Here is a 16,913-nt window from a genome sequence, read left to right on the forward strand (position 1 = left end):
TGAGAACAGGCGTGAGGAGAAGGACTTGGGGCCTTGGTGGATGAGAAGATGACGTGCAGTGTGTGCCCACTTGTATCCTGGGCTGCATCAAGAGAACCATGTCTTGCAGGGCAAGGGAGGTGATCCTCCGCCTGTACTTTCATAAGACCCCACCCAGAGTCATGTATCCAGTTCTGGGGTCCCCAACAGAAGGATGTGGATGTGTTGGAGTGCATCCAGAGGTCTGGAGCACCTCTCCTATAAAGACAAGCTGAGAGAGTTTAGGTTGCTCTGCCCAGAGACAGGAAGGCTCTGGGAGCCCTTATAGAAGCACTCCCATACCTAAAGAGGACGGCAAGAAAGCTGGGGAGCGAGTTTTTACAAGGGCACGCAGTGATAGAACAAAGGAGAATGGCTTTAAAATAACAGAGGGTAGATTTAGATAGGATATAAGACAGAAAATCTTTACTATAAGGGTGGTGAGGCACTGGAACAGGTTGCCCAGAGAAGCTGTGGATGCCCCAACCCTGGCAGGTTGGATTGGGCTTTCAGCAACTTGCTCTAGTGAAAGGTGCCCTTGCCCATGGCAGAGGGGTTGAAACTAGATGAGCTTTAAGGTCCCTCCCAACTCAAACCATTCTATGCTTTTATGATTCTTACTTGTGCTTCATAATTGTCTCTTCCTGTCAAAAAGACATCACCCTAAAACTCTATTATCATGTTTTTACACGTAAGAGATGTTTCCTTAGTGTTACTTTCCTATTTTTCCTAGTAGCATCAGTAATAAATTCATGTCAGCAGTTATTCTAGAAAACATAAAATGCATAGTTTTGTTTAATCAGTACAGAATATTTCCACCTACATATACCACCTCCAACTGGTGGTACAGAGAGGCAAGTGATGCACTTGCAGAATAAAGTCCATCTGTGTTGTCCCCCATAAACAATCAAAATTCATTGCAAGAACAATGCTCCACTCCACCCCTTGACACAGGGGATTCAGCAAATGCTACTGTTCAATTAACATGGAAGGCCTTTAAAAACAATAAGGCAATTAGACACGTTCATGAGAGGTAATTATGTCATGCAAAGATAAGCATTCCCGGAAGAACTTTAGCCTCTATCAGAAAAGAATATTTTTTACATTTTTCCTCTCAAATTAATTTCACAGACATGCAAGGTGTGATGGTAAAATGTGGGAAAATGGCACCATTCTCATCAGTGTTAAAAGCATATGATATGAATGAGGTCTCCAGCATGGCACTGGCTGCAATAAATTATCAAGTGTGCGTTCTGTTTTCTGAAATGGGCTCAATTTATCATTTTATTGAAAAGGTTCCATTATGCTAATGTCTTATAAAATCACTTTGTGCTGTTGCTAGAAGGTGAAGAAGGGATATCAATTTTTATATATAGAACTTGGAAGTATTGCAGCAGTGAATTGTCAAGGGTTAACAACCCTAACAGGTGGTAAAATATACATAAGAGAAAACTTCCAAGGACTTAGTAATGACATTTTCATAACCCTACTGGAAGCAAAATAGTTTTCTTAAGCTTAACTCTCTTAAAAGAAATGTTGACAGAATTAGCAACAGTTAATTGCTGGGCTAAAACTCTCCCTCTGTTCTCCAGTTAACCCTTGAATTGACACTGGAGACTGTTTTTTCCAATGAAGACCAGATTAGAAAATGCCATTACCATTCTTGTCAACTTGCCCAAATAACAGACATGAAGAATAATCGGACAGGGGTACATGGGTGATTATTTGAAAAGGGGAATACTCCTTCTCTAAATGAAACTTTCTATAATAACATTTTTCTTCTTTTGAACTATTGTATACACAACAGGAAAGTACTAGAAGAAGAGAAATAGTTTTAGATAGACAATATGTTTGATCTCGCATAATAGCAGTTCTGTGGTTTTGTGATTTGTATCCAAAACCCCTCTTTTTTGCTGTGCATCAAAAAAAAAAATAGAATAGTTTCAGAAACATTATCCTATTTTTAACAGGAAGCATTTTCCTAGGGGCATGCCTTCCCTACCTCTGAACATAGTCATAGAGCATAATCCATGAAAGTACAACATCAAGAAGGATAATTTAATATATACTGACATTAACAAGCTGCCCAGGGAAGGAGTTGAATCACCACTCCTGGAGGTATTTGAAGTTCAGATCTGGCACTTAAGGACATAGTTTAGAGGTGGACTTGGTAGTGATGTGTTAACCTTTGGACTCAATGACCTTTAGGTCTCTTCCAACCTAAACAATTCCATGATTCTGTGATTGCAATATATTTTAGCAGTCGAAAACAAGTGGAGCTAGAGCACTCTAACCACTCTCTCATTGGATCATCAATAAACACCCTTCTGGATCTCACAGGTTCAAACATGTATTACAGCTCAAAAACTTCTGTCATGCAACATTTACCAAACAGCTTGGGAACTTAAAATTTTTGAAAAATTCTCATTCAGTACCTAGGAAATATTTAGTGCAATTGAGGTAAAATTAAATCCAATGTCTCTTTACACTATGAAAATGTTGTTGTCATACTCGTCTATTAATACACACAGATTTTTAGACCTGAGATGAACATACTTAAAAGATGGTTACTTCTGTAAAACATGTTCTAACATTGTGAAATAGGCATGATGTGTAAGTATTTTGCATTAAGTATGTGAGCAGCGTGACTACCAAACGAACAAAGAAGTGTGTAGTTGCACACATCTTTTTCTCAGGAGGCATCCATGTGACAAAAAGTTGTAAAACAAAACAAAACAAAACAAAATGCATGAGGGACTGCAAACAGGCAGAATATCTTCCAAGTATGGAACAGCCATGAAAGGTAGCTGGCAAAACAAAAAACAATGGAAGCAGTGAAGAGCACAAAGGAGATTCAGGACAGGGACAAGTTAAAAAAAAAAATCAAATAAGAAAGGGAAAAATGTAGAGGAAGGAAGACAAGTACTTCAGTTCCAGTTTCTCTTCTAAAAGAGCTCTCAGGCCTGATGAATTCAACTTTTGTGACTACAATACATCAGTGCAATGAAAATGGCATCAGGTTATGGTACTGTACATTGACAACAAATTTAAGATAAAAGGTCTAACAGTGAAAGTCTAACAGTTTAATGTATGTCATGAATGCACAGTGATAACGATTAAAAATGTGCAGGACCTAACCACTAGCACAGAGACAGCTGTCCATGCAGAAATTTTGTAAAGATTTGTTTGAACTTTAAAACAGAATTGTACATACAGTAAATTTACACAGTGTGTAATGAAGACAAATGCAGCCTTGCTTTCCAGAAATTATTTGCCAGAATCAAGACTAGTATATTATTTCTGGGTTGGTACTTTATTCTGCATTTCTAAAAAAGGTAAGTTAATACTTTCCCTTTTCTGAGTGTAGATTGATCCTCAAATTAGTTTTGCATTTAATATTTAAAAGTTTGTAAAATAATGTATTATCAAAAATCTGAATCAAATACAGGCTAGATCACAATGTGCTGCATGATGAATTTTCATTTAAATTAAAAGTCATTTAATCCTAATACAAAAGTAAACTGTCATGGCACCAAATCCAAAAATAAATAGTAACCTTACTAGTTACTTGATATGTCTACTGAGAGAATACGTTGGTTGCATATTAAGTAAATTACTACTTTTTCTTGTAGAGCAATATGAATCTTATTCAAATAGATATCTGTGAAAGAGGACCATCATAAGAATCACGTAACCACCAGGAAATGCTGACTAGTATTTCAAGAAATTCAAGAAAGGTCAGCATAAGCACTCTGAAAAATTGCTTTTAGAACAAATTTTTGATAATTCCAGGAAAAAGGACCTAATTATTAAATGTAAATTTCACAGAACACTGATTTCCCATCCCCAAACTACTCATTTACAATACCATGGATCTAAGGTATATTTTTTATAATTAATCGACAAATGATTTGTACAGATGCCAAAGGAAAAAAACTTTATACTTATTAGTTTCTTTGGAAAAAAAAATGCAGTTAAACGACACAAGAAAAATTTAGAAATCCTTTATTCTCTTTTAAGGTAATAGTAAATTCTTATATATTTGGATTTGTAACACAGAAAAGCAATAATAGGTCATGGGAAAATAAGTTCATTTTTGTCTCACTTTGTCTGGTGCAGTTGCTGAAAGCTTACAGAGCTTCATGTTTCTGAGTGACAATAAAAATATTCTTTCTACACTGGAAGCCATTTTGAATGGATGAGTGCTCATGTTTTGATGGAATTCTCAAAAATGGGTAAGAAATAGCTACAGTTGTTCTCAACTCGGTACTGGGTAGTAGTACTCAGCCGAACACCACGTACAAATGGGGTGGCAGATGTACACCATAACACTGACCAACCTGGATCTAATTTGAGATTATAAATGCTATGAAACTATGAAATAATTGTATAATACTTCAGGACTTTAGACTACTCATTTTACGTCAAACAGATCTGACATAAAAATTCTTATGCTTTTAGGCTTTTTGAGTAAAAGAATTATAATAAAGTGTAATATCAATTACAGGGCACAGGAATTTTTAACACACAATCATCAGAATACGATCCAAAAACTATTTGTACAACGTCAGCAATTTCCCTGGTTAAATTGATATGGGGGTTTTTTTTATTCATCAGGGCTTGTCTCAGAAGTATGCACAGTTCTGACTATCCACACCTTAAATTGTGGCTTTTCCTTCTAAGTGTTTTTCACTGTCTCTTTCATGTATCAGACTCTTACATGGAATGGGAACCAGTTCATCTCTTTATGCACCACTAACAATACCGAGGTTTTATATATGTATATAAAATTAGTATTATGCATAAATATATTAGTATTGTGTATAAATACTAATTTGAGGGTCAATCTACACCCAGTTTCATCTGCCTCAACTGATACTTGTATTATTTGGAAAGACAAGAAGTTTTAACATATATTAACTTTTCGTTAAGCATTTCCTAACTAGATGGAAAACAATCAATCCCTCTTTTTGCTAGAATTTACAGCTTGGCACACCTAAGTCAGTATATACCAGTACTTTATTTACTCTTCTGTGAAAAGAACATAGAAAGATAAGGAAACAGAGGTGCCTTGCATGCAAGCATTTGTAAAAGACTACGTAAAGAACATCAGAACTTTTTTTTGTAACTGACCAGATGAACATTGATTTAAAAGTTGAAAATAGAAAACCTAAGTAATGATGACCACATCTAGTTGATTCAGAGAAAATAAATCAGCTGATAATGAATTAAACTGGGAATTATGTAAGTAACAACATTCACGTCATCTTACACAAAAGAGATTCTGTTGAACTAACTTTTTTATTTCATATTACAGATTTGCTTGACATTAGTCATACATTTAAAAAAGGGAGGGAATGGGATTCTGCAGTCTGACTTCCTGCCTAGGAAAAATATAGTTCCCCCTATTGAACAAAGGGGTGGAGCTGAACAGCCAAAAGGACAAGTTTTCATACTGAGAATCAAAACAAGGAAAGAAGTTAAAAGGCCTTTAAAAAGTACTTAATATTAACATCCTTCCACAAAGAACTATCAGTCATTAGAGTGGTTCTTCTTTTTTTTGTCTTCTTATGATAAAAAGCCTTTATAACTTAATCACAGATAAAACTAATCCACATATTTTATCAGTACATTTTTTTCCTCAGTTTTCATTCTGCCATGAAAATACTTGCTGCAATAGAAGACACCTATCAGTTTGTACTTGGCTTCACAGAGTTCATAGTCTGTGGACAACCACGTCACACAACACATTTTAAAAGCCCTTACACATGTATAAACTATTCTGTAAAGTCAAGCACAGATATTAAATCCCTGTATGTATCATGTACAGCAGTGAAAAAATAAATATGTGGCAATGTTTAAAAGCTCACACTTCTGCCTTGCTTCTCAGAGCAAGTCCAGGCTGACACCCTGTCCCTAGTTTACCAGATTTAAATCAGCATGCCCCTCTTATCTCATTACTCATTCAGATTGGGAGATGTGGATCATTAAGCTGGGTACTAATTTGCTCCTAAACTGCACTCATTCATCATTAGTTGGCAGTGAGAGGTTGACCAAGTCAGTTGTGGAATACTTCTGTGACCCTCCCAAGGATTGTATATTTTCTGCATGAGCTACTTAATAAATTCTCTAGAAGTTATTTTAATAGTTTTAGTAGCCATTTTGTTAAGCATGATGATTTCTGTGGTCAGGTTAGTCATAGAGGTATCTCTGTCACATTCACAATTTATCTTCTGTACTCTGGATAGACACGTTTAGTATTACCTTCTGTATTGTGCAAAAAGGGTATTTGTGTACTGTTCTTTCTAAAAAGACATCTCTGATGGACTATTATGATAAATCACAACAGAATCTGGTATTGCACAGAATGATGTATCTTCCCTGGGGCAACACAAGTCTGTAAAGTCTGTAAAGAGAAGGCTTCTCCGAGAAGATTCATGTAATTGCTAAGAGATTCTTATATTTGCTCCTGACTTGAGCTTCTCTGTCATGAACTATTTTAAATATTATAGCAGAACCCATTTTGCAGTAACTTATGCCTCAGATTATTTTTCACAAAGAAGATATTCTTAGTAATCATTTGGTGGATGAAGAACTACTAATGTCCATAGTATGAATCATCACCATCATGTGTTGTGCCAGCAAAGATTTAATAAATCTTAAATCTATTGTAAATATTTTTTTATAAAACGTAGGGGTATGAAAACATCACAACAGATTGGGAATTAAACATATTTGCAAGGCATAAGCTGCCAAAAATTCTAGTTAAGGAAACTTCTATAATGGAAATTTTACAGACACTATTTTTTGCCTTCTCATAGACCTCTGGGGGTTTTGCCATCTTATAATAATTTGTAAAAATAGTAGCATAATACAAGTTAGAGACAGGAACTACACAAGAAATCACTCATTTTATCCACAAAGCAAAATAATTTTGTTAGAAGACACATCAGATGCTTACCACCTCTTAACATTGCTGTATTTTTTGTTTAATAAGTAAAATAAACCATATATTTTAAGGGCTTTTTCCCTGCGGTGTGGAATTAGAACTGTTTGCCCTAAGAAAGAAAAATACACGTTTAGAAATGTATATTGAAAGGTACTAAGTCACTGAATTACCTGATTTTTCAGAGGAAAGTGAAACTATGTTTTTTCCAGGATCCAGAATAACTGCCAGCCCTGCAGAGACTGATGGGAGGATGCTGCTACTGAGATCTATGCGAGTTAGACTCTCAGGTTCTCTTTTCAAGGCTTTCAGAACACCTCCAACACAGTTATCTTCTGTCTCCTCCTTGTTCTGACTGTTTTTCTGTGGATTCTGAACAATATGAACAATGCTCTGCTGGGCCAGGTCACAGTTCTGCAACACAAAACCAAAATCCCAATAAGTAATTAATTGTGACATAATGGACAAAATCCTTCTATCTCCAATTTGTTATTTGTTAAACGGTCTCCAAACCATTTTGTGGAGAATTTCAGTGTGCAGTAATGGAGTGTAAAGCAAAGTGACAAGTGTAAATTGCTGGAATTAGGATTACTTGCATTGCCAATCGGGTCACAACACTTACAAGTTCTAAACACTTGACAAAGAAATAGTGGACCAGAGCCAAAAGCTCTAAGTAAGTCAGGTTTATTGGCACAAAGTAAAAAATCTCCAGAGGGAGCACTACTAAATCAAGCACTAAGACTATTCAACACTCAAGAGGCACTTGCACAGATAATGCTAAAACACACTCTTCATGTAGCAATTCAGGGTCAAACTTGATGATCACAGAGAGTTCATGAACAAGGTACTCCAAAATATTTTTATAATCAGAAACAGGAAAGATGATGCTACTGATGAAGACTGATACTTATTTCTTCTCTGTAATGCAATTTTCAGTCTAAATCTGCTTTGAGATGTAGACTCAGTATGAGTTTCCCATTCTTTCTAAAAATGACATTTAACTGTTGACTTTAGATTTAGAGAAAGCCTGTGGAAGACCTCATGACTGTTGTGGTCTTTCATGATAAAACGAAAGAACTGTTAGCCATTTTAGCCCAAAATTAGACCATTTGATGGTCTCACATATACAGAAGCTCCTCCTCCTTTTCAGTCCTCATCAGAGGCGATTCTTAGACAGTCTTTCCGGATCTTGTGTCTTAGAAAATGGCAGGGTAAATAAGGATCTTATGAGAGGTTTAACAATGATAAATCAGGATGTCTTTCACAACTTGTTCATCATTTTCACAATACAGAACAGAAAATCAAAATATTACCTCATAACTAGAAATTACAGAGATTTTAGAAGACATATCATTATTATAGGGGTTTCAAGAAAGATTTGCATGGATCTTTCCACAACACACCTTGCAAGAAAAATTGTTCTTTATTAGGTGATACCTTCTGGAAACCCACACCTAATTCTCCAGTATCATGAATGAACCACACACAAACATCAGCCTACATAGAAAGTAGTTAGTCTGTCAAGAAATTATTTTTCTAACTGCAACATCATTAGGTTGGCCATCTCTGCTGTGAAATGTCAAGACAGACTGTTGAATCCATTTGGGAGAAACAGAAAGAGTTCTGAAGCATTTGTCTCTGTATCTAAACAATATTTAAAATTTGTATTTTGTATATGCAATTTTTACATGCACTTTTAATTGCAAAAGATTCCTCCACAGATATTTTAGTGCTCTTTATACCCTCATTCTCCCACTCTCTCTTCTACCACTTTTTCTATTATGGTCTTTTTTCTGTTGAGTGGTTTTTCTTCATTCTCTTACATTATTTCTCAGTACTTCTCCCTCCACACTTTCTTTCTTATGCAATGCAATTTAAAGGACAAGAATCTGGCATTCATTTTTTTTTAATTGAATTTTTAATAACACACTGTCTCCTTAGTGAAGCAGTAATCAGCCAGCAGAGATTTGTCAGAGCAAGGACACTGCAGTCGTAATAGTCAATCAAAGCAGTTATTTCAACCTTAAAATATTATGTTGACATTAAAGGTCTTCTTTTTTTTTTTTATACAACTTGTTGCCCCAGCATTTTAACAAAATCCATTTAAATAGCTCAAAAATTCCATTCATTAACACAATATCCAAAACATGTCTGTCACTCTAAAACTTCTCCAACTAAGAATACTGCATAACATTAAAGAATTTAATAATCTAAAAGAAATTAATAATGAAATTAATAACTAGGCAAATGAAGAGCTCAAAAGTGATTTGCTCAGTTAGAGTGAGAGTTTAAAAAGAGAAATAGGTATATATGTAAAAACTCACAACCTTGGAAACCCCTAATAAACTGCCAATCAATCATATCCTTTTTTAATGATCATCTCTTCTGGCAGTTTTGCTTGCTTAACCAGACCCTGTTCTGCCTTTCATTTTTTTCTCACCATCTACTGTCCTTCTCTATTTGTTTTTTTTTAAAGCTTGGATCAGCTCCTGATTCAGTTCACTGCCTGATGCTGTGCTACAATCACATTGAGGACATAGCGCATATGAGGGAATAAGGACGGAAAGAGCTGCTTAAACAAAACAAAATTCCCCCACAAACCTTTTCAACCACTCTTGCTTGATCTTGGCTGCTGTGCACGTTTATATGCCTAGTTATACCAATTGATCTTTTAAAAGTACAGGTCCTTTTCCAGTTCTTTTTGCAAGCTGGAAGCTATGGGGTTAGCTTAGAAACAAAGGGAGGGCTGACAAAAAAGAACTCCATCTTACCTACTATTCTCTCTTCAGCAATATCAGCAATTACATACTTCAGAAAAAGTTGTGAAATGTGCACTTTGGGCAATTCCATAGATTGCCTCAGCTGGTTAGAGCATGGTGCTAATAATGCCAAGGTTGTGGGTTTGATCCCTGCATGGGCCATTCTCTGCAGAGTTGGACTCTGATCTTTGTGGGTCTCCTCCAACTCAGAATATTCTGTGATTCTGTATATGACCATAGCAATAGTTTATTTTGGTATTTCACTTAATAAAAATTTAAAAGGACAGATGGACATGTATCTTAGCTTTCTTCCATCTCTTTATCTAAAACAAAAACAAACTTTGAAAGATTGAACATCACTACTGACGATAACAGTATAGATAACAGTCTCAGGAAAGCTTAATTAGCAGATCTCAGGATAACTTTTCAAAGAGAGCAGGTAGGAGAAAGAAACAACATCCTTTGATTTGTACCCTGTATAGATTTCATATGGAAGTCACTGAGCAATAACAAACATGGAATCCCAAAGCACCAGCTTTGTAACATTTTTCTGACCACATTTGAATTGAATTTGGCTTGTGTTTAAAGGAGGAAACTAATCCTCAACCTTTGTAAGAAAAGTGATAAAACAGTACAAGAAGAAAATAAAAAAGAGTTGTGATCATATCTTAATTGTGGAGAGATCTGGATGGGAATATCACCAAGCATTTCCCAGAACTTGGGTGATTAATGCTTTATAGCAAATTACATTTCATGGACAATAGATGGGCTAGGTCTGCAGCTTTTTCTTTGAGAAAAGAGGTAGAATTCTAACTATTTCTTTGAGTTCTTGGGTTTTGCCTTAGGTTACTATTGTAAGATACAACTGTTTATGTCAATGTCACTTTTATTTTCTTCATGTATTTGTTTTACGCCTCAAGAAACATTCTTTTGAGAATATCTATTATTAATGATTCTAGAGATATTGTCTGTCTTATGTGTTGATCCAAATTAATGCCTGTGTTCCATATTCCAATGGGAAATACTGCAAGTGTATGTAAAGTAGATTATGAAGTATCTTCCTTCACTAGAGCAAAGGGAACTGAGAAGATCCAAAAATTATAAAACCCAGTAATAAGGACTAGTTCTTTAGAGAAAATGGGTTTTGGCCAACTTGGGAAAATGAATTCATAGCAGAGGAAATGAAAATAAAAATTTTTTTCATTCAAGCCTTTTTTCTTTTTTTCCTGATTTCTCAAGTTGAATTTCACAAGGTTGAATCAGCACATCCTGAATGAACAACAAAATATCCTTTGGTGCTGAGAGCTGTGGGCTAACTAGAAGGTCAGCTGGGAAGACTAAAATAAATTATGAAGAAGGAAAAGATGATTGTGTTTAAGTTACTCTGAAATCCTCTTGTTAGGCTCTGGGGAGACCTCATTGCAGCCTTTCAGTACCTGAAGGAACTTTTTACATGGGCAGCTAGTGACAGGCCAACGGGAACACTTTTAAACAAAAAGATTAGATGTCAGGAAAAAATTCATTACTGAAAGGGTGGTGAGGCACTGGCACAGGTTGCCCAGAGAAGCTGTGGATGCCCCATCCCTGGAAGTGTTCAAGGCCAGGCTGGATGGGGCCACCTCATCTAGTGGGTGGCATCCCTGTCCATAGTGAGGGGGTGGGAACTAGATAATCTTTATTGTCTCTTCCAACCCAAACCATTCAGTGGTTCTGACAGGGTTCTGTTTGAGATTTTCTTGACAACACATTTATAAATTTCCATTTCCTGCTAACCATGAGTTGGGAGTTTTGATGTGTTGAGGTATTTTCTTATTGCATATCAATCACAAAGAGCAATTCTTCACACTCCCCTACATATGATTCAGTTTGGACTTCCAACTTTTATGTTAGCTGGAGACTCACACCTTTACTCCGCTGGGGCCTCTTGTGGATACAATAACAGCGGAATTGTCTAACTGCTGTGTATTTAGATCAAGCAGATAATAGACCACCTGATGCCATTCCCTAAGAGATTCACACAAGCCCAATTCTCAATAAAAGGTATTTTCTATGAATGATCAACAGAAACCAAAAAGTTGGCTTTCCAATTTGTTTTCTTTTTCCTTAACTGTGCTGCATTTCAGCATCAGATGGAAAAATAAAGGGGACACTTTTGTTTCATTAATTTGAAGAGTGAATTAAATAAAACTGTTTTCCAGAAAGTGCATAGCACAGCATATCTCTTCGAACCAATAGGACCCATGTAAAAGTGCAGATGACACACCAATTTTATGGGGGAAATATTTTTTCATGGATAATGTAGAGACATTAGAGATGACCTTCTAAACAGGCAAATAAACATATTAAGTTCCCAGAAGAGAGAGGAAAAAAAAGCTCACCAAGTCTTACTCTACTGTTGCTATAACCCTTTCACAAGATCAGAGTCCAGGTCTCAAAAGCAGCAGAAACAGAAAGGAAATCAAGGGGAAGTGCAACGGTGTTTCATCCCCTGATCACAGTGAATGCAAAAAAGCAAGAAGAAGAAAGCAACAGCCTGATAGTACGCTTTATTACATAGGAAGCTAAAGCTGGTTTATTAATGAAAGTAGAGACTACCTAAAATAAAAAAATACAGAGATAGTAATATTCTGTTGAACCATGTTGGTTTAAGAAATCAGAAGCAAGATTTGCCAGAAGACTTAACCTCTTTTATTTGAGCAGCTAATATAGAAAGAAAAATCAGCTTCTGGGCTCAGAGAATCTTATGCAGGTCATAGCAAGGAGAAACCTGAAGGGAAAATTAAGCACTGTTAAAATAATGAAGCAAATCAGCACTCTGATCTGATATCACCATCCATTTTTCTGAATACTGTCTGCTCAGTGGCAGTGAACTAAATATTGCACCACATGGGGCAAGGGAAAAAAGCCAGTGCACCATCAGGCCTAAATTACATGGACCACTTAGCAGTTAAATTCCAGCAACCAGAAACTACTTGCTATTTTATGATGCTATGGAATACATCTATATTTGATTTCAGTTCACCTTTTCAACATTTTCAGAGTTATACATTACTGTTCTCATTTAGAATTCAGAATATTGTAGGTGCTAAGCAACACCTAGAAATAGAAGGAAAAGTAGATGTGTTATTGAAAGCACCACACATTCAAAGAAATGTGATGAAAAGGCAGAAAACCCTTCACTTAGCAGAATATTTGTACCCTAATTTTTATAAACTTTTCCTATTCAGTTCTTATAGTAGTTTAACTACTGGCACTGCCGAAGAAATAGAAAAAGGAACAATATAAAAAATGTGATATGAAAAAGGATTCATTGCCTTCTATGTCCAAAACCTAGTATCATTTTAAGGACTACTATTAGAGTCAAGTCCTTTTTCACACGGAGTCACCTGGAAAACACAAGAGGTAATGAGTACAAGTAAATCCTGGGGAGACTCCAGTTGGAACACAGGAAGAAAATTTTTCACAATGAGAACAGTCATTGGAATAATCTCCCCAGTGTATTGGAGAATTTCACAACATTGGACACTTTTAAGAACATCCTGCTGGGCCATCTTGTCTAGACCATGTTTTTGCCGAGAACGATTGGACCAGATGATCCTTGAGGTCCCTTCCAAACTGATAGCAGACAAATGAAGTTTAGTGGGAGCCAGGAAAGGCTCCTGAGTAACAAGTCAGGGCCACTCTATATAACCTCCCTTTGATAAACATTCATGTTCTACCAAGTTGTCACAATCCTGATTATGTTTGCCAATTGGGAATTCAGGATTACAGCAACCAGTAAGCATAGCAGTCATACTGATATATATTGCTATATATTTTCTCTTCCTGTAACACTGAACTTTCTGAAGACGCCTATAAAGACTCTGTCCCATAGGTAAGTGCCAGGTGAGAGGAATAAACTCCATCTACAATTTGTAAGGAAGGATAACCCTAAAATTCCTGAGGTATTTGCCTAAAACCATAAATCTTACTGTTGCTTTGAATTTCCATGTGGAACATGCTTGCTACTTAGCTTCTAACAAGTACTTTTTATGTAATGCTACACAAAAAGAGTTAACTCAGACACATTCAAATTTAGATTCTATTATTTTTTAGCAAAGAGAACAGTGGACGTTGAACAAGAGGAAATAAGTACATACTGTATGATTTACTACAGTTCCTTCAGCCAATGGTCCCTCTGTGTAGCAAGAAGCCCAGACTAGCATTTACAAAAATAAAATCCCCTGATTTACAGCCAAACACAATAGTTCATGTATTACAAAGGTTCTGCTCTGAATGATACTCTTTAAAGAGAAGTAAAAGACTTAGGATTTTATACTGACTAGTCCCTTAATGAGTTAATAATTTGCTGGAAATGGAAATGTATTCCAACTAAGTCAGAATTCCCCCTCTTCCTGCACTTAAAAATCACTTCACGCTTCATTTCCATCTTTTTCACATTACAACACAAAAATTTAATGTTAATTTCTAGCTCAGTGGAGGGAATGCAGAGTTAATGCTCAGTTAGGAATTTTGCAGGATTATTACTTTTTGTACACAATCTAAGATCTTAGCAATGCTATATACATATTTCTAAATGGCATTACTAGTAAAATGACACCATTAATATGATAACTTTTCTTGAATGTAGATCTTTTAGCACAAATTCCTGAAAGATATATTAACCCTTATAACAAATAAAAATGTTTTATTGGCAGCACGAGACAGTTTGCGACATAAAAATACCTGCTTAGATTATTGTTATTCCCTTCAAAACTCTGCATAACAATCTGCAAAAGACACAGAAGGCAGCAGAACTTTTTAATATTATGTTTACAAAGCTATTTGTATCTCCACAGTGACATTAAGAACATATCGTACAGATATAAAACGGAAGAGAAATAGTCAAATGAACACTAAATTCATAGAAAACTTTTCTCAGTAAATGAACAACCTTTTCCTTCTTGTAATTTCATATATTTTGCACAAAAAAACAACCTATAAACCTGCCATTTATTATAATGCCTGTATAGAAAGCAACAGGACAATGAAAAGCTTATAATGCTACATTAAAAAAGAATTTAAGTTCTCATGACCATTTGCTTGCCTCCTAAACACAGTTGAGTGCACCTCATTGTTATTCCATCTTCCACACTGAACTACCTGATAGAATTTATACTCTCTAAACATGTTATCTCCAGCAGTAAACATAAAAAAGAAAGCTTATTATTTACCAGGTATGGATTGTATTTTCCATTGCTCTAATTTCTTCTCAAGCCACAATGAAACAGAACAAGTAACAAGTGTATTCTGTAAAATGCTTGAATGAATTACATTTGGGCACATTTTGGTCTGGGTTAAATGGTAATAAAAGGTACTGTGCTCAGAAAAGGTCTAATAAGCGAGCACTGCTCACAGTCTGCAGAGTGCAGCATGCCCTCAGGACTGTGGACTGTATGTTATTTGACTAATGTAAGATCTAATTTTTATTTCCTCTTCCCTTAAATTCTTCTTTGGGAAGATTTATCTCAGCACGGCAGACACTGCCAATCTGCTCACACTTCTCTGTCTTCACTTAAGGTATACATTAAGCATTAGTGAGTATGTGAGGAACAGGCATAAAAGTGGCCTCACACTGACACCTAATAAGTGTCAGAACATTACTGAGACATAAATTCTATTTGAAAAACTGGAGAGTCACTTACTAGGCAGAACTCTGAAAATATTTTAAAGACTTCAGTAGTCTCTCATGCTGATGGGGCACTATGGTGGCAGCTACAGAGCTGCAGAAAGGAATTTGGAAAATTCCTTTCTCCAAAGATCTCTGAAAGAATTCCTATGTATAGTAAATACTCCACTGTAGAAAGCAAATTTTTCCTGTGAATTTATTGTCTACTGCATCAAAAGTTTAATAGCTATAAATATTTATTCCAATTACTTCAACTAGTCATTCACAGATGCCTTTTTCATGCTTTATGGCCAGCACCTGGTATACATCCCCACCAAAAAGCACTTTGGTCTTCTACTTGTCCCAGTTCATGCATCTATATATCAGTTTGAGCAGCTGCTATGAGAACAGCTGTAAATAAAACCTAGTGAGCACCCTATGTGGCCCTACCTGGGAACTTAACTCCCTAGTATCAATATGGACAAGAGATCAAATCTTTTCCAGAGCTTTCCCGGATTTTAGCTGAAGACTTGCTCTTAAACTAGCAGTTTCCGTGACGGTCTTAGATTTGATGTTTGGGCTATGCCTACCAAAATATCCCAGCAGGATAATGCTGGAAAATCTATGCAGTGCAATATTATGCAGCACACCTACATATCCAATTGGACTTTAAGGTAGAAGAAGCTGCTTTGCCAGAGGTATAGCCAGGTACGTTACAAAAGAGACAGTTTATAGATTCTTCCAATCCCTAATGGGAGATCCATGCCATATCAGAAAACACTCTTACAATTAATCCCTATGCCCAGTACATGTGGGCATAGTTTGTCACCTCATTTATTCCCACCCCATATGAAATCATGTCTTATTTTAAAAGGGAGAACACTCATGTTGTGGTTTGACCCAGCTAAACACCCACAGCCACTCCCTCAATTCTCTTGCACCCACCCTACCCCTCAATGGGGTGGGGGAGAGAATTGGGGAAAAAAAGTAAAATTTGTGGCTTGAGATAAAGACAGTTTACTAGGACAGAAAAGAAAGGGGAAAAAACCCCAAAAACAGTAAGTCAAGGGATACACAACACAACTGCTCACCACCCACCAACGGATGCAGCTCAGCTCCTGAGCAGCAGCCCTTGGCCGGCTTTCCCCGTTGTTCATATACTGATAGACATAAGAGGCCATATAGTGGGGAATATCCCTTTGGTCAGTTGGGGTCAGCTCTCCTGGTTGCATCTCTTCACTTCTTCTGCCCCCACAGCCTGCTTGCTGCTGGGGTGGGGTGAGAAGCTTTAAAGCCCTTGCCTCTGCATAAACACTGCTTAGTAAGAACTAAAATATCAGTGTGTTAACGTTATTCTCATCCTAAATCCAAAACACAGCACTGTACCAGCTACTGGGAAGAAAATTAACTCTATTCTGGCTGAAACCACAATATCACGCTAATACAAACAAGGTGAATGCTATGAAAATACAAGATAAATAATTAAAAATTGATATTCATATGAAAAGATCTTTTTCATGCCTTTAAGTAATGTGTTATTTTT

At 36.3% G+C, this 16,913-nt stretch overlaps 1 protein-coding gene across 2 annotated transcripts in view; it reads right to left on the reverse strand.

Moving 5' to 3' along the window:
- The window catches only part of PRKN (parkin RBR E3 ubiquitin protein ligase), a 697,917-nt gene that overhangs the window by 467,226 nt on the left and 213,778 nt on the right, over nucleotides 1–16,913 (reverse strand). For both annotated transcript variants that reach the window (XM_039569208.1, XM_039569206.1), the window contains exon 3: nucleotides 7,138–7,378. In XM_039569208.1, coding sequence (XP_039425142.1) covers nucleotides 7,138–7,378 — 241 coding nt within the window. The remainder of the gene's footprint in view (nucleotides 1–7,137; nucleotides 7,379–16,913) is intronic.

Source organism: Corvus cornix, chromosome 3 (genome assembly GCF_000738735.6).
Source record: "Corvus cornix cornix isolate S_Up_H32 chromosome 3, ASM73873v5, whole genome shotgun sequence".
Classification (NCBI taxonomy): domain Eukaryota; kingdom Metazoa; phylum Chordata; class Aves; order Passeriformes; family Corvidae; genus Corvus; species Corvus cornix.